The 18,257-nt window shown below is 41.7% G+C and overlaps 1 protein-coding gene across 4 annotated transcripts in view; it reads left to right on the top strand.

Annotated features, from left to right (window-relative positions):
* The window catches only part of uchl5 (ubiquitin carboxyl-terminal hydrolase L5), a 49,823-nt gene that overhangs the window by 13,492 nt on the left and 18,074 nt on the right, over window positions 1-18,257 (top strand). For 2 of the 4 annotated variants that reach the window (XM_085982371.1, XM_085982369.1), the window contains exons 3-8: window positions 501-606; window positions 5,951-6,076; window positions 6,893-6,954; window positions 7,042-7,172; window positions 11,538-11,601; window positions 15,119-15,260. In XM_085982371.1, the coding sequence (XP_085838497.1) occupies window positions 501-606; window positions 5,951-6,076; window positions 6,893-6,954; window positions 7,042-7,172; window positions 11,538-11,601; window positions 15,119-15,260 (631 nt within the window). The remainder of the gene's footprint in view (window positions 1-500; window positions 607-5,950; window positions 6,077-6,892; window positions 6,955-7,041; window positions 7,173-11,537; window positions 11,602-15,118; window positions 15,261-18,257) is intronic. The other 2 variants (XM_085982372.1, XM_085982370.1) reach the window with 1 other exon arrangement.

Here is an 18,257-nt window from a genome sequence, read left to right as displayed (position 1 = left end):
AAGACACAAACCTTTGAACTAAGTCTGCAGTAACCTTGTGGGAAAAATAATTCTATACAAATGCTTGTCTGCAAGAAATGCCAAATAGTGCTTAAAAATGAAATGTTGCAACAGCTTGGGACTTAAGTAATTGAAAGCGGGATATTTTCATGATTCGACATTTAAAGTAGATGAGACAGAGCTGAATTCCGATTTTCAAAGAGTTTGTAATGGGAAGGAAAGCAAGCCTAATTGTGATATTTGCACATTCTTTCAACAAGCTTCTACTAGTAACAGGAACTTGCATTTTTCATACAAGTCCTCGAACACTTTAACCTCCGATATAATATGCATTGTTTATTGTTTGCTCTATCTAATAGAGAACCCACATAACACCAACTGAATGTGATAGACAGGGTCTGGTAGGTGTATATTTTTTCTTATGGACCGTAAAATGATGGTTCATGTAATGATCTACAAAAGTATTGTGTGATAGCTTCAGTAGTCCGCTTTCTTTCTAGACCAGTTCATGGCCTAATCTTCCTATTCAAATGGCAGCCGGGAGAAGAACCAGCAGGATCCATTGTCCAGGATTCAAGGCTTGAGAAAATCTTCTTTGCTAAACAGGTAGGCTTAAAGAACAGATTTTAATTAATCTGAAACAAAGACAATTATAACAAGTTTTCAGCGAAATTATAAGTTCATTGCTAAAACAGTTAGTAAGAATTCTTTTTTGCAATGACATTTTCAACAACTGGTTACAAAGAAGCATCAACAGGGGCCAGGGAATTTGGAGAAATCTTACTGAGACTGAAGGGAAAACAATCTACAAAATTAAAGTATGTGATTAGAGTGATATCAGTGATGAGCAGATAAGCTTTGTGAATATGAACCGAATGGATGGAGCCCAGCTCCTGCCCTCTCACCCCACTGATTGGTGACAGGGACTGAATACTGACATCTCAATGAAAAATTGCATTGATGCTTTTCTGCCTTTTTGTCTGGTGATTGGATAGTATACATGGCAATAGTTTATAGACCCTGTAATTTTCTAGCCACGAGTGCAAAGAGAGCTAGAAATACTGATTGTCCATATGGAAGGTGATGGTTGTCAACTGTGCATCAGCTGCATGACGAGTCTCACTTACTACATAATTGCCAACCTGTCCACACCTTGTCTGAATAATCACCTATTGTAGTCCCCATCTGGGCTGTTTGTGTAGGATCTGAGCAGTCCAATGTTTTCTAAACTGCATGTATGCACTCAGCAATGCCTGAAGCTACTCAGTTTTTCATGCAGGCATGGATTGAATGTATGCAATCCCTGAAGGTCCTTTGGTGGCAAAAACAGGAAGGCAGCTTATTATCTGAATGGCAATAGATTGGGAGAAGGGGAAATGCAACAAGACCTGGGTGTCCTTGTGCACCAGTCACTGAAGGTAAGCACGCAGGTGCAGCAGGCGGTTAAGAAGGCAAATGGTATGTTGGCCTTCGTAGCGAGAGGATTCGAGTACAGGAGCAAGGATGTCTTGCTGCAGTTGTACAGGGCCTTGGTGAGACCACACCTTGAGTATTGTGTGTAGTTTTGGTCACCTTATCTGAGGAAGGATGTTCTTGCCATGGAGGGAGTGCAGCGAAGATTCACCAGACTGATACCTGGGATGGCAGGAATGATGTATGAGGAGAGATTGGGCTTGTATTTGCTAGAGTTTAGAAGAATGAGAGGGGATCTCATTGAAACTTAAAAATTCTAACAGGACTAGACAGACTAGATGCAGGAAAGATGTTCCCGATGGCAGGGGAGTCCAGAACCAGGGGTCACAGTCTAAAGATAAGTGGTTAAGCCATTTAGGACAGAGATGAGGAATTTCTTCACCCAGAGAGTGGTGAACCTGTGGAATTCTCTACCACAGAAGGCATTTGAGGCCAATTCATTAAATATATTCAAGAAGGAGTTAGATATATTTCTTAAGGCTAAAGGGATCAAGGGATATGGGGAGAAAGCAGGGACCGGGTACTAAATTTGGATGATCAGCCATGATCGCATTGAATAGCAGGCTCGAGGGGCTGAATAGCCTACTCCTGCTCCTATCTTCTATGTTTCTATGTCCTCTTGTCCTATGCTGTTCACAGCATTCCATAGCGCTGAACCGACGCCCATTCTTAAATTGACGCCCTGAGAATTCCTTACTGCAGGCAGGCAGACAGACGCACCCATGACTGAACCTGAGATTTTAATTTTCATTGTATGTCCCCAGCGCTAGAATTAGAGGTGGGTGGGGAAAAAAATGTGTTGATGTTTGGCAATCCACAGCTCTGCCTGGTGATGCTGAGGTTTCGAATCTGTGCCCTTTCAAATGATTTTTAGTGTCCACAGTTAGCATGTGCAAAGTAGCTTGGTGCTGAGGGCTGAAGCAGTGTAGTTGCAGTGTCCGAGTGAGTGTTTGACAGTGTCGAAGTCTCGACTCCGAGTAAGACTCTGAAACAAACTGTACCATCAGATAAGCAAAGCTTTATTTTACTTGCATACAAGTGTATACAAGGAGAGAGCTGCCTGGACAAAGGCTAGGCCAACATCTCTAAAGGACATCAGCGAATGCAGCATATTTATACACTCAAACAAGCAAGCGTTCCATAGATCACGTGTAATGGTATTGTATCATCTTAAACGAATTAAGAGTTTAAACAAGGACAATCAAAAGGTCAGCAGGACAGAAATGTCTTCAGACAAAGTTAGTTAATTATATTCTGTCAGGAGGTTTTGTTTGAATCTTGTTACCAAAAAATGATTTGCTCACTCATGTCTGATTATCATATTTATACAGTGAAGAACACAAGTTCAATATGATCATGTATAAAAGTTAGCTAGTCAACTCTGTACAAAGCTATTTCAGTATTCATGCAGATAAAGAGAAACGAGATTGACCTTTAACAGAATTGTTTTCATTCTTTGGCCAGATGTCATTAGCAGTGCGGTTACCCAATAGTTCTGCAATGTATTGTTCTGGCAGGTTGTGATTAACTTAATTGCAATAGGTCAGAAGATTACGTTAGTTGCTGCTGACTCGGTTTTAGTCCACAGGCAATGGTACAAAAATACATTAGATGTCAAGTATCCCATCATGCACTAGTAAGGGCAAAATCATATTTCCACAACAGAAAGCCAGCAATGTGACGTGGATCACGCCAGGCTGGCATGGGAGCAGAGCAAGTGTGTGCATTGCCCAAGGACAGTGTAGGAGAGATGGAGCTGTGCTCGGCTTAGCTCATTCCCATGCCTGTGTGAACAAATAAGTACCTTCAGGCATTGCTGAGTGCATATGTGCAGGCAGGAAACCGTAAACATCCTGCCCCCTTTGAGAATAGCATGAATGGAGACTGGAAAGGCTGATGCCTGCACAAAAAGTGGATGGTTAACAATTATGAATTTGAATGATGCCCACTGGTTTATGGTGGTTTAATAAGTCAAATAAGTTAACTTTTATTTCATGGGATTTTTAACCAGTGTTTGGGGATTATATTCTGAAATTCTATGCATTTTTCTATGAAAATTGCAAATCAGTGGCTTGGTTATTAGTTCACTTTTAAGAACTCTAAATGAAGTACAGGAAACTTTCGTTTAACCGGAGGTTAAATGTCCAGAAAGCTCTATCTACTGGCAAAATTCAGGAGCCGTTTCCTATAAGTTTTTTTACTTCTCGTTGCTTTTTTTTTCCAGTCAGGCTCTGCAAGGTCTTGCTGAAGCTGTTGCTTAGCTACAGAGATGCTTTTAAGCTGCGGCCGACTGTTTTGAAGCTGTTGCTAAGCAACAGGGTTTGTTGATTCACACGGAGCTCAAAAGCTCCATATGTTTTAACATTAGCGCTGGTTTCTACGGCAGTTTTGATGGTACTGCACCAGCTCGGTCCCATCAGTGCCGGATACCAGAAAGTTTCCTGTACTATTTATAGGTCACCAGTTACTAATTGTCCACCAGTGCCATGTTTAACTGACTATTTAGGATTATCATGTGGGCAGTTCTTTCGTGACTTGTCCTCCAATTTTACCACTTCCTTTCTATGGGAATATAGCATTTACTGTGGCTTCTCACACAGTGGAATGAGATCAGGGACTCTGAGCAAAGGGATATTGAATCCTCCTCCTCCTCCTCTTTAACATTGTGCTTTGCTTTTATTAAAATATTAACACAATCTTCATTTGATCTTTGTATAGAATGAGTACTTCTCTTGACATATATAATTTTTTTTTCCAATTGAATATTTTAAGGTAACACCTTTGGGTAAGGTAACGTCTATCAATTTTGTGGGTACCATACAAATTTTAGTACCCTTGGCATCTAGTAACATTAAGCATGTTGTGATTGACACAGGCTGTGTGCTATTGAGTTGAGCATGCATAACAGTAGAATCTTGTCATCATAACGCCAATCCAGAATGACGAAACATTTTGACAAGTTGTAGGATCTTACCTTTTGTCATTTATGTTGATTTTTGCTTTGTTTTGAACACAAACCAAACCACTTTACTAGATAGGATTACATGTTTCACAAATTCATAACATTATATGAATTTTGATCTGTGATGGATGTTCTCACTTCATAGAATAGAAATTGCATTTGTTTTGGACAGATGAACATAAACTGCATTTAGGCATACTTCATAAGTGAGCTCAGGCAGTGAGTGTCATCAGGCTGTTTGACTGTGGTAGCATAATAGCCGAGCCTGATCCTCTTCAGACATATACTTTCCAGCAGAAGTCATAGAGGCATAACGGCACAGAAGGAGGCCATTTGGCCCATCGAGTCCGTGCCGGCTCTCTGCAGAGCATTCCAGTCGGTCCCATTCCCCCGCTCTATTCCCATAGCCCTGCAAGTTTATTTCTCTCAAATGCCTATGCAGTCTCCCCTTGAAAATATTGAGTGTCTCCATTTCCACCACTTCCGTCGGCAGCGAGTTCCAGGTCATCACCACTCGCTGCGTAAAAAAGTTTTCCCTCACATCCCCCCTGTATCTCTTGTCCAAAAACTTAAATCTGTGTCCCCTAGTCCTTGTACCATCAACTAGTGGGAACAGCCTATCCCCGTCTAGCCTATCCAAACACGTCATAATCTTGTACACCTCGATCAAATCACCCCTCCACCTCCTTTGCTCTAATGAAAACAAATTCAGCTGCTCCAACCTGTCCTTGTAGTTAAGATCCCCCCATCCCTGGAACCATTCTGGTAAATCTCCTCTGCACCCGCTCAAATGCCTTCACATCCTCCCTAAAGTGTGGTGACCAGAACTGGATGCAATACTCAAGTTGTGGCCTAACCAGCACTTTATAAAAGTTCAGCATAACTTCTCTACTTTTGTACTCAATATCTCTATTTATGAAGCCCAAGATCCCATATAAGAACATAACATAAGAAATAGGAGCAGGAATAGGCCACTTGTCCCCTCGAGCCTGCTCCGCCATTCAATAAGATCATGGCTGATCTTGGGCTCAAAGCTACTTACGTGCCCGCTCCCCATAACCCTTCACTCCCTTATCTTGCAAAAATCTGTCTATCTCCACCTTAAATGTATTTAATGACCCAGCCTCCACAGCTCTCTGGGGCAGAGATTTACGACCCTCTGAGAGAAGAAATTTCTCCTCATCTCAATTCTAAAAGGGCGACCCTTTATTCTGAAACTATTCCCCCGAGTTCTAGATTTCCCCACGAGGGGAAACATCCTCTCTGCATCTACCTTGTCGAGCCCCCTCAGTGTCTTGTATGTTTCAATAAGTCCTTAGATAGAGTGGGTGACCCTGGCTTTTTTTCTGCTCTGCCTAACCCATTGACCAAGTTAATATTTTATGTCTATATAAATGCAATATTTTTTCTACCTTTTGTTCTGCCATTTGGTAAAGATTTCACTTTGATTCAAATGTAGACGAGGTATCGTTTCACTGTTTGTTTGACTTTTCCATTATTACTTTTTCTCTTAAGGTTATCAATAATGCCTGTGCTACCCAAGCCATCATCAGTGTGTTATTGAACTGCATCCATCCAGATATAGAACTAGGGGAGACTCTCGGAGAATTTAAAGAATTCTCTCAAAGCTTTGATGCTGCTGTAAGTATAGCCAAACAACTCTAATTTCCTTACGTGCAGACTGCTTTACTATAGCAATAGGTGCCTTTCTTCTGTAATTATATGTTAAGTATTACTAAGCTTCAGATATAAATACACCCTTTTTAAAAAAAAAAAGAAACTTTTCAGTAAAGATAATCTAAGTTGGTAAAATGCATAATACATTTTTTTCATTTTAAATGTAACTAGTATCGACCTAGCGAAAAGGGACATTACCTTCTTCAAACTGAAAATGAAATGGTCTCTCTGCGATCTTTAGGAAGCTGTGTTGTGGAATCCTAGGATGTAAGTTCACAACCATGGTTCCCAGACGTCAAGTTCCCTTTCTTAGTTGCACATTGGCTGAGTGCAGGCCATACTATTCCTAATGGGAGAGAAGGCATGAAATGAATTGGCCAGCCACTTGGACTGTTTTTGTGCATCTCCTGGCATTTAGGCACACACTTAGAAATAAGAGTTCCACTGATTCGTTTAGCTGGGAAATTCTCTGTGGCTCATCCAGACCTAAAGAGAGGGAGAGAAAGTAAAACAAAAATGTAAAAAATATATTTTAAAAAATTCAGAAAGTAGTCATAGTTTTACTCCCTGTTTAATCTGCTTTACCTTGTTTTGGATTCCTGATGTGGCATTTTTATAGCTTATTCTATCTGAGTAGACTTCATAACTCTGCCTAATTCCAACCCAGAGCAGTTCAGGCAAGCCACGTGAAACAAACATTTAACATTAACTTTTTAAAAAACTTTATAATGTAAGAGTAAAGCACTCTTTTGTACTGACTGTCTTTGATCTTTAAAACAGATGAAAGGCTTGGCACTGAGCAACTCCGAAGTCATTCGACAAGTTCACAATGGCTTTGCCAGGTATGAAGAACCTACACCACGCCCCTTGTTTTCTTACCAGCTTTTCTCAAAGTTGCTCTTAACCTGATCTGCCACTTTCCTTACCAGGCAGCAGATGTTTGAGTTTGATGCCAAGACTGCAGGAAAGGAGGAAGATGCATTCCATTTTGTCAGTTACTTTCCTGTCCATGGAAGGTTATACGAACTAGATGGATTAAGAGAAGGACCAATTGACTTGGGTAATGATGATGATCCTGATGTTTAGTAGGAGCAATTTACCACATTTTGTCTTGTTTTATACATTAACAGCTCAATTCAAACAAAAGAGGACTGGAGATCTCCAGATAGTTAGCTTTATTGGAACAATGAACTCCACTTCTTAAAAAGAACACATACATAAAGGTTTTGCTTTCCTTGTGTATAATAAAGTTTGTACCTGTGATGTAATTTAGCTTTCCAAAGAAATCAACCTATTTTATTTAATTCTCCGATCATCTTCCTTCCCAGCTGAAGATGGTGACATTTGTTGGGATATGATTTCACATCAGTGACAGCCTTTTGGTGCCTTGTTAGCCATTCTTCACATGTGAACTTAGAAAGAACTTGGATTTCTGTAGTGCCTTTCACCACCTAAAGTGCTTCACAGTAAATGAATTATTTTTGTAGTGTAGTCACTGTTCTATAGGCAAATAGCAAGGTTCCGCAAACAGCAATGAGATAAATGACCAGATAATCTGTTTTAGTGGTGTTAGTTGAGGGACAAATGTTGGCCAGAACATCAGGACAACTCCCAGCTTGTCTGCTGATAGTCCAGTGGGATCTTTTACACCCAGCTGAGCAGACTGGGGCCTCAGTTTAAAGTCTCATGCAGCACTCCCTTGGTACTGCACTGGACTATCAGCTTAGGTTACGTGTTTGTCTCTGGAGTGGGGCAGTGAATATCATTGAGGCATCACAGTTAAGCCCAATCCTGTTGTTATCTGATGTCCATACTAGCACTTTCCAGCAGAATCACTCGATAGCAATTTGGTGTGGGAAGATTGCTTCTTTTTGTTTGCACCCCTAGCATAAGGACATTCAATCCAGTTGTAGCCTCTACCACAGCATGGTTGAGTTGACCTTGGCAAAGTGGATGAAACCTGTATCCCACCACTTCCTAGCAGGTAGTTCAGAGGCTATAATAAAGCTTACTTGGAGAATGATGCACTGAGTAGGGGAAATCCAGATTTTGCATATACATAATTTATTTCTAACCTCTAACCAAGTAATTTGCTTACATGATTTAAAAAATATTAATTTGATTGAGAGAGAGGAATAGATATTGGAATCTTTCTACAGTTAGTGGTACTGATGACCATTACTGAATCAGAATGAATAATGTGGATATATAGAAGATACACTGTGGAATATGATTTGTATCCTACAATTGGACTGACCCAACAACTCATCAGCAACAAAGCCACAAGTGTGTAGTGCTTAGCACCATGATTGCGATAAAGATTGTATCCCACATTGCCTAATGATGCATTCTGTTTATGTCACCTTAGATAAGCAACTACAGTGATAAATGTTAGATGCTAATTTTAACTTTATACAGGAACTATTTTGCCCAATTATGGAATGGGTTTGATGATGTAAACTCTTCCCCTCACTTTGCCACCTGTTCTCATTGGCATACCGTCTCCATGAAATGCAAAAAATATTTCACACCATAATTACTTTTCTGTGATAACATTATTTCATTGTCCACTGTATTGATATGAAAATTTCTCATCTCCATTATTTTTCCGATGGTTTTGGTTTCCTGCTTACTAAAATAACTGGCCAGCTCCAGTGGACTGCCTAGGATTATTTAGTTATGATGTAAGGTTATAATAAGGCAGGTAGTTTTTGGTTTTCATTTATTTTTTTAAAAACAGACACAATTATGGGATGCAATTCCTAAATCACTGGTATAACCCTAGAAAGCCATGTACAGGAAACTTCACGATATCTGGCACCGACTGGACCGGCGTGATGCCGATCTATGAAAACTTCCGGACAGACCAGCGCTAATGTTGAAGGATACGGAGGTTTTCATCTCCGTATTTGACAACAAACACTGTTGCTTAGCAACAGCTTGTAAACAGTCGGCCCGTACCTTGGAAGCGTCTCTGTAGCTTAGCAACAGCTTCAGAGAGGCTTTCCAGAGACTGACTGTTTTTTAAAAAAAAATGCTAGGAGAAGAAAAAAAAAGAAAAAAAAACCTAACAAAACGGCTGCTGATTTCTGCCGTTAGATCGAGGTTTCCGGACATACAACCTCCGGATAAACCAAAGTTTCCTGTAATACAAAACAGAATTTGATGCATTCTGTAACCTTATTACAAATAGCTGCCAATATAGAGTCAAACACTCCTCAACAATAGCAAACTGTTTCTAACTAGCCTCTTTAGATCACTTCCCCATGTACAGTGCATTTTGTGGCTTAAAAGAAACTGATCATTTTAACAGTTATGACTTCTGTATAATGTAAGAAATGGAGAGGAGGGTGAGTGCTGAATAAATAGAGCTAGAAGAGACCAGGTGTCACACACAGATGAGTAAATAGAAGGCAGCCAGTGGCGACTGCTGGGGGCTAGTTCCTTGGAGATGGGCGGAAACTAAGAATAAAGTAGTTATTTTTAATAGTTTCTATTCTAATAGGGCCCAAATGCAACAAATTCCATGCACAGTTGTAAAAGTTTAGCATTTCTCAATAATTTCACTATTTTTCTGCACCAGCATGGTATCTCACTGGTGCTTTCAGTTCCCTGGTATTGTTTTACTAGCCACTAGGTTATGTGCAACGCCAAAAGTATATAGTCACCTAATATGCTTAAAGCTGTGGAAGCAAAGATGTGTCTCTTCAGGATGGATCTAGGATGCTAGTCTTGCAGGAAACACCAGTGGGTGATACAGGTAGACTACCCTTTATCCGGACTTCCGAAAACCGAAACCCTCTAAAAACCGAAGGTTTTTTCGTTCAGCGTAAGTCGTGCGTACGACTTACGCTGAACGAAAAAACCTTGGTTTTTAGAGGGTTCCGGTTGCGGAAGTTCGGATAAAGGGTAAGTCGTGCGCACGACGCCCCGACAACCGCCGACCCCGACAACCGCGGACCCCGCCAGCCCCGACAACCGCCGACCCCCCCCCCCCGCGTACCCCGACTGACTTACGCTGAGCGTCAGCGTAAGTCGTGCGCACGACCCCCCGCCGACCCACCTTCCGAAATCCGAAATTCTCCTTTATCCGAAACTCGGCTGGTCCCCTCGAGCCTGCTCCACCATTCAACGAGATCATGGCTGATCATCCAAATTCAGTACCCTGTCCCTGCCTTTACCCCTTTAGCCTTAAGAAATATATCTAACTCCTTCTTGAATATAATAGAATCATTTTGCTCATGTTTGTTTTAAAATCTGGAAGATTTTGGATACTGCTGTTTGTTTCCAAAAATTAAGTTACACGTTAATAAATCTTGCATTGCTTGTGATAAGTTGAAAGTTTTCTAATCATAGGAGCTTTTTGCTGTGTAGCACACAATGGCCTAGAAATTGGGTTGGGGCGCAAAAGTCGCCTGAGCGCAGGTTTTAGCGCAGCGATCGGAGTGATACCGATCGCCAGAAATTCAGTTTCAGTGCCCCTCGAGGGAGACTGGGCGAGGGTCGAGGCACTCCACGTCCCTCTTAGGGCGCTGAAACTGATTATCGCAGCGCAACGTGCCGCAGCGCCACATGCTGCGGCACGGCACGCTGCGGTACTGCAGGCCTTCCTCCCACTGTTAAGGGGGAGGTGCCTGCAACAGCGCGATCCCTGATCGCGAGTGCCGGCAAATGAGCCCGGCACCAAGGAGAAGTGCCGGGCTCTCGGGAAACAGCCGGCAATGCTGCGGGGTGGGGGGGGGGGGGCGGTGTTAGGAGGCCGGGGACGGAGGTGCTGGCAGGCGGCCGCCCCGCACCTCCACCTTAACTTGCGCCGCTGCCGGCACAGTAAGGCCCCGTGAACCGGGCGCGGGTAGCAAGCGGCGCAACTGCCTGCCTCTTTAGGCGCTAACAGGTGGCGCTACTCACCCAATTTCTCCCCCAATGTGTTTTATTATATAATAATGAGAGGAATGTTTGCATCTTGATGAGACTTTCCTAATGGGCGTAATTGGACGATAGCTGTTAACAGATAAGGTGGGGATCTATGTTAAGCTGACTTATCTGTTTAAGGCCACATAATGCACTGTATATGGGCAAAATGGTTTAAAGAAGTCAGATCAGAGACTATTTTCTGTTGTTGAGGGGGTTTGATTCTACATTGGCTGCTGCTTGTATAGCCTTGGCTTTTCCCCCTGAGGGAGGATGAGGTTATCAAGCTCAGCAGAAAGTACTAAGAAATTACTGGTTTTATTTCTTGTGGTACTTTTCTTTGTGCAATTTAAGCCCTTTCCATGGTAGAATGTTATTATTGTTGTAAAACAATATATCCTCCTTACTGTGAACAACACCTTGGGAAACCTATTACTTCTCAGAAAATGTTTTTATTTATGTATCCGTTGCCAGTATTGAGGTGATCTGGTGCAATGTGCTTTTTTTTTCTTAGGAACTTGCAATCAGGATGACTGGGTCAGTGCAGTGCGACCAGTCATAGAGAAGCGAATACAAAAGTAAGTCTTGCCTTCCCTTTTTACTCAGTGTACAAATACTTTTTAAGGCTACTTTGGTGCACTGACCCTTTTATAGTTTAAGAGCAAATTATTCTTGACAGTTGTCTACACATTAATTAGGTAATTGGGTAAAATATAGAATGCTGAAAGTAGTCCTAAATAAAATATGAATATAGTTAACGCAAAAGCACGATGTTATTGAAAATACAATTGGATATTGTGATGGGAAAACTTAAATCCTTTTACAATAGCTGCAGTTGGGGGGCATGGCCTTTTCAGATTTCTCTCATACTCTTATCTGACAAGGATGTTGATAAGAATGCTAAAATTAGCTTCAGCACCCTTGGTTAGGAGCAGCCATGGTTCTTACTCCTGCTTACCAACCACTTTCCCGAAGGAAAGTTTGTATGTGTGGACATTGGGTGAAAACAGGATCTGGCTTGGCATTGGTGCATTCTATGGTTAAACTAACCTGACATCACCCAACAAATGAAGAATGGTCACTTGGGAAAAGAACTGAAGGGCTTTTGTTACCTATAGAGCTATAAGGCAGTAAGAGCTATCGCCTTCAGAAGGGGGACGAAAATTCAAAAAGGAAAACAATGATTTTGTTCTGTATTCTCTAGCCCTTTTGTTAATGGATAAGGGTAATCCTTATAATTGTCGATAACTTGGATTTTGAAAATGTGTTGAACAAAGTTCCTAATGTAAAACTAGTAGGGAAAGCTAAGCTCATAGATGATTCGCTGTAGATGTTTTCAGAATTGGTTTAGCAACAAGATAGCGTGGCAATTACTAGAAAATGTCCTGTCTGGGGAAGAAGTAACCAGCATGAATAATATGGAATAGGGTAATAAATTTGTTGATGACGTGAAGCAATGTGGACAACTGAAGAGTAGTAAAGGAGAGTGATCATCTTCAGACATACTTTGATTAATTATGCCGATGGCCTGAGATAGACATCTCCTGCCACACAGGGACAAGCAATTGCTTGGAACATGGGCAAAGCAGTTGGAGGAATGCTGGCCAATAATCCTGTGCATCCTGGATCTGTGAAAGTAAAGTGAAAAGGTTTCCACTGGCAGAATCCGCGACGGATTGGGAGTGACAATTGATCGTGCCGTGGGAGCAACTGGTCAATGCGAAGCAGTTATTGGGCACTGGGATGCACCCTGTTATTGTAAGTTGTTGTCGTTATTGTATCTGGTGGGCATTGGATTAAAACAAGTTAATACTGAGATTGCACATGTCATTAATGAAGCCATTTTTGGAGTATGGCATTCAGTTTTGGTGATCATGCATCAAAATGATATGGAGGTATTAGAAAGAGTTCAGAGAATAGTGACCAAAGTCGTTCCAAGCCTTTGGTACAAGGTTCTGAAAAAGTGATCAAGCAACTAAACTGATTTTTGCTGGTGAAAAAATCAGGGACAACTTGTTGCAGGTCTTTAAAATGACCAGCAGTGATAAAATTGAAGTAAGCAATATGTTTGGGTAATGAACATCGATGTAGAGGACACAAGTGCACCATTCACAAATCTTGAGCAAAGTCAGAGGAAGAGAATTGATGGTTATAGAGATGTTTATTGGTACTGCTTGATTTAATTTTTCCAAGGACGTATGGAATTTAGTGCTCCTTAAAGGATCCACAGGTGGTACTGAGGACTAACTTCAGGATACACTAATTGTACATAGACTGTGGATAGAATAGATTTGATGGGCTGAAAGGCCCTTTCATGCTCTGGACTATGGTCTTCAAAAAATCAGTGACTAGTTCATTTTAGTCTTTTTTTTGCTGTGATTGTGTAGGGGGTTTTGGTTTGGGGTTTGTGTCTGGCCAGTGAGTCGTGTCTGAGCTGCTCCAGCCCCGTGCGGTTCGAATCGCTTCCCCTTTGGTTCTGACCACCGGACTTATTTACAAGTAGCGATATAGACAAACGAGACCAGTGGTTTGGTGCAAAGAAAACCAATGTTTATTAAAATAGAGAAACATTTACTATACAGAGAAAAATTACTATGGATGCAACACAATTACACTTAACGGGGGAGGAGAAACGGACACATCGAGGGAAAATGACTAAAATGACACTTTAGCAATTCCCCTTAACTCCCACCCTTTGCACCTATCTAGATTGTCTTGTAATGGGCCAGAAAATTGATGCTCACCAGTCTAGGATGTTGAAACGCCTGCTCCGTGCCCTGTTGCCTGCCGATGTTTTAGGTTTTCACCGCCCCAAAGCAGAGATACCCCAGTAATTCAAACGTAACTGCGGGTATCCTACTTCCCTGGACGGGCTCTTCGTCGACGATCCTCTCGCTGGGTTGATGATACGGCAGGGCACCGGAGGCGAGGCGGGAGAGAGAGCGCGAGAGAAATGGCCTCCCGAGGGACTAGTTATACCCTTCCCGGTAGCCTTTATCTCCCGCCTGATCAGCTCATTTCTTTTGTCTGATCTGAACGTATTGAAAGTCATACAAAGGGTACCGATCTGGGCCCATCAACCTGGATGGCCGGTAATCGGTTTTAAACGCCTCATCAGTGTTCCCCTTTGTCCAACTGGTTTCGTGATGGGGCCATTCCAGTCTGAATGCCCCGTTGATCATTTGTAAACAGTGTTGATGTTCTCTAACCGAAGGTCTGAATGCAGCTAAGCCATGCCCAAGCTTTCTATCACCTCCCTAGGCCTTGCCTGCTCTTGATTGTTTGTGCAAACAACCTTGATGATTTTTAATCAGAGGCCCGAATGCTACTGGGTTTGCTTCTCATGCATAAATGCAGAAGGTCTGTCCGCATTTGAGTTTTCTGGAAAGTTCCTTCTCACAGTCATCAGAATACAAGCTTGTCAGTCCAAACTGAAACTTACAGGCTTTGGCCATGAGGCTGACCGCAGCCATCTTGTTGAGCCCTGGATTCCAAACTCAGTCCAACCAGGGCTTCTTTAATAAACCCAAAGTAAATCTTCGGGGGGGGGGGTGGACATGAAATTTGCAAATCCTTTCAATTGTTTCCCATGCTAAACAACTTTACACATACAGTATGAATATGTATGCTGTTGGACTTGGCTGAGTGTTAGCAATCTCACTGAGTCCAAGACTTGAGTACAATATCTACGCCAACACACCAGTACAGTACTGAGGGAGTGCTGCATTGTTGGAGATGCTGTTTTTCGGATGAGATGTTAAATTGAGACGTTTCAGTTGGAAGTAAAGATCCCATTTGCATTTCTCAAAGAAGAGCAGCGTTCTCAACTAAATGGATTTACTAGTCATTCCATTTATTTACTATTTGTGGGACATGCTGTGTGCATATTAGCTGCCACATTTGTTTATAAAACAACAATAAGTGCACTTCAAAAGTAATTTGTTGGTTGTGAAGCACTTTGGGATATCCCAAGGACATGAAAGGTGCTACAGAAATGCAAGTTCTTTTTTATTGGAGTCATTTTACTAGATTGGAAATGGGTAATGGCTACTTCTTCTTTTGTTTCTTTATACCAAATTTCATTATTGGTTTTAGGTGTCTTCGTACAAACCTAGCATATATTTTTTGCTCTAGGTACAGTGAGGGAGAGATAAGGTTTAACCTTATGGCAATCGTGTCAGACAGGAAGATGATATATGAAAGAAAGATTACAGATCTACAGAGGCAGCTGTCGGAGGTGAGAGTTATTTAATGGCACAAAGCCTATTGATATATATCTGTTGCTGTTTGATTTCGGGTGCTTTCATATTTTCTAGTAGTTTTATTTTTTGTAAAATACCTAGCAGAAAATAAACATGGGAATGGTAGCCAATTATGCAATGAACCATATGGTTTGGCAAAGTATTTTGTGAATTAAATTCACATACAACCCTCATATTGGCTTCAAGCAAAATAGTATTTGGGACAGACTTTTATTTCTCACTGTTGTATTTTTTAAGGAATATATAATTTCTCCCTCCCCACGGCTCTGAAACCGTACATTAATTTGACCGGCTCAGAGATTGGTCTGTAGCTTGAATCCGCTCTGCACAGCACTGTCTGTGTGTGTCACTAAAATTCTAAATATAATCTTCAGACAGACATTCAGATGACCGTGGAACTTGCATTATCTGCGTTCTAATTAACCTACCAGAATTTTACAGAGCAAAGCCTCGGGCTACACCTCACCTCATTGCGCAGCCTATTGATATTTATTTTCTTATTTACATTTCATCTCTTCTTGGCAATTGAAACTACGCAATGTTCCTCTTGTTATATGTTGTACTTGTCTTTATCCCTATGCATGGCGTACTGCTGTATCATATGTGCAAGACCACATTTTGGGGCCCCTCAGTTATCACCAGGGGGGGGGATCTCCTCTATTATAGTGGGTAATGAAGATTCAACTAGAGAGAGATATAAATATGGTCTGCCATAACTAGACTTGGTATACATCTACCTTCCTTTATTGACGACGCTGACTTTTTGCTGGTGTATAGTTCCACGGATGCCAGAACTCCTCTGATGCTTTGTGCACATGACCATTCTTCACCTGCAAGTCTATTCAGAAATGGAAGGCATCACAGCTGATCACGTCTTCACCCAACGTTTCTGTAAAAACACAAACACACACGAAGGTTAATCAGCTCAGACCAGTAATAAACCCCGAGACCTTTCTGGTCTGTATGGCTCAGTATCACTCATAATAATAAATCAACTCATTTAAAGCATCAGGGAGCTAGCTGCCACAATTTTATTTTTATTGACTAGTGTATAGAAGATACTGTGTAATAAGTTATTGAATGGGATGTTTGGAGTAAACTCTCGCGCAACAAAATTGCAAATGAATTATATAGAAACAGAAACATAGAAACTTAGAAGATAGGAGCAGGAGTAGGCCATTCGGCCCCTCGAGCCTGCTCCACCATTTAATGAGATCATGGCTGATCATCCAAATTCAGTACCCTGTCCCTGCTTTCTCCTCATATCCCTTGATCCCTTTAGCCTTAAGAAATATATCTAACTCCTTCTTGAATATATTTAATGAATTGGCCTCAACTGCCTTCTGTGGTAGAGAATTCCACAGGTTCACCACTCTCTGGGTGAAGAAATTCCTCCTCATCTCTGTCCTAAATGGCTTACCCCTTATCCTTAGACTGTGACCCCTGGTTCTGGACTCCCCTGCCATTGGGAACATCCTTCCTGCATCTAGTCTGTCTAGTCCTGTTAGAATTTTATAAATTTCAATGAGATCCCCTCTCATTCTTCTAAACTCTAGCGAATATAAGCCTAATCAACCCAAACTCTCCTCATACGTCATTCCTGCCATCCCAGGTATCAGTCTGGTGAATCTTCGCTGCACTCCCTCCATGGCAAGAACATCCTTCCTCAGATAAGGCGACCAAAACTGCACACAATACTCAAGGTGTGGTCTCACCAAGGCCCTGTACAACTGCAGCAAGACATCCTTGCTCCTGTACTCGAATCCTCTCGCTATGAAGGCCAACATACCATTTGCTTTCTTAACTGCCTGCTGCACCTGCATGCTTATCTTCAGCGACTGGTGCACAAGGACACCCAGGTCTTGTTGCACTTCCCCTTTTCCCAATCTATTGCCGTTCAGACAATAATCTGTTTTCCTGTTTTTGCCACCAAAGTGGATAACCTCGCATTTATCCACATTATACTGCATCTGCTATGCATCTGCCCAGTCACCCAACCTGTCCAAAACATTCTGGAGTTTCTCTGCATCCTCCTCACAGCGCACGCGCCCACCCAGCTTTGTGTCATCTGCAAACTTGGAGATATTACATCTAGTTCCCTCGTCTAGATCATTAATATATATTGTGAATAGCTGGGGTCCTAGCACCGATCCCTGCGGTACCCCACTAGTCAATTCAATTCAATTCAATTCAAATCGCTTTATTGGCATGACAAGTTACATCTTATGTTGCCAAAGCATTGGAAAACATTCATGTTTGTTCACAAAAATATAGATCTATCCATACAGTGTATAAACAGATATATCCCTGAGTGTATAAATATACTTTCATATAATTTATATATACTCTTTTCTTATATTTAGTGGTTGTCCCTCTGTTTATGGCAAGCTGTAACATAGTGTGCCGCTAGTGTTACGCAATTTCTCTCTTCCCCTAGTAGGTATGGGAGTTTTTGGTCGTCATTCAAATTTCTGAATTCCGGGCATATTTTTGTGAATTTTGGGTAGAAATTCTCCCTTACGCCCTGATATTTTCTACAAGCTGTGAGGAAGTGCATCTCTGTCTCCACCACTCCCTGACTGCCGTGAGAGCATATCCTGTCCTCTCTTGGTAGCCGGGTCTGTCTGTGTCTACCTTTTTCGATTGCCAGGTTATGTTCACTAAGTCTGTACATTGTCAAAGTTTTTCTCAGTTTGCTATCCTTTACCATGGTCAGGTAATCAGCCATGTTGTATTGTCTGTTTAGGGCCAAGTAGCAATTGAGTTTGCTTTGGGTTTTTGTTGTTTCTGCCCAATATGACATATTTTTCCTTTTGCTTAGCGACGATTGTGTTGGGTCGAATTCTTTGTGTTACGCTGTCACTGTCCTGGGGCTGGTTATTGTTAGTAGTGTTAGTAGTTACTTCACTGAGTCCCAGGACTAGTTGACTGAGGGTATTCTTCTTTATGGTCCTCTCTTGGCATTTCAGGGC

This window comes from Somniosus microcephalus, chromosome 3 (genome assembly GCF_052327205.1).
Source record: "Somniosus microcephalus isolate GS21.2 chromosome 3, FLI_Smic_1.0, whole genome shotgun sequence".
NCBI classification, from domain to species: Eukaryota; Metazoa; Chordata; class Chondrichthyes; order Squaliformes; family Somniosidae; genus Somniosus; species Somniosus microcephalus.
The sequence above is the reverse complement of the archived record's forward strand: the minus strand, read 5'-3'. Positions and strand labels throughout refer to the sequence as shown.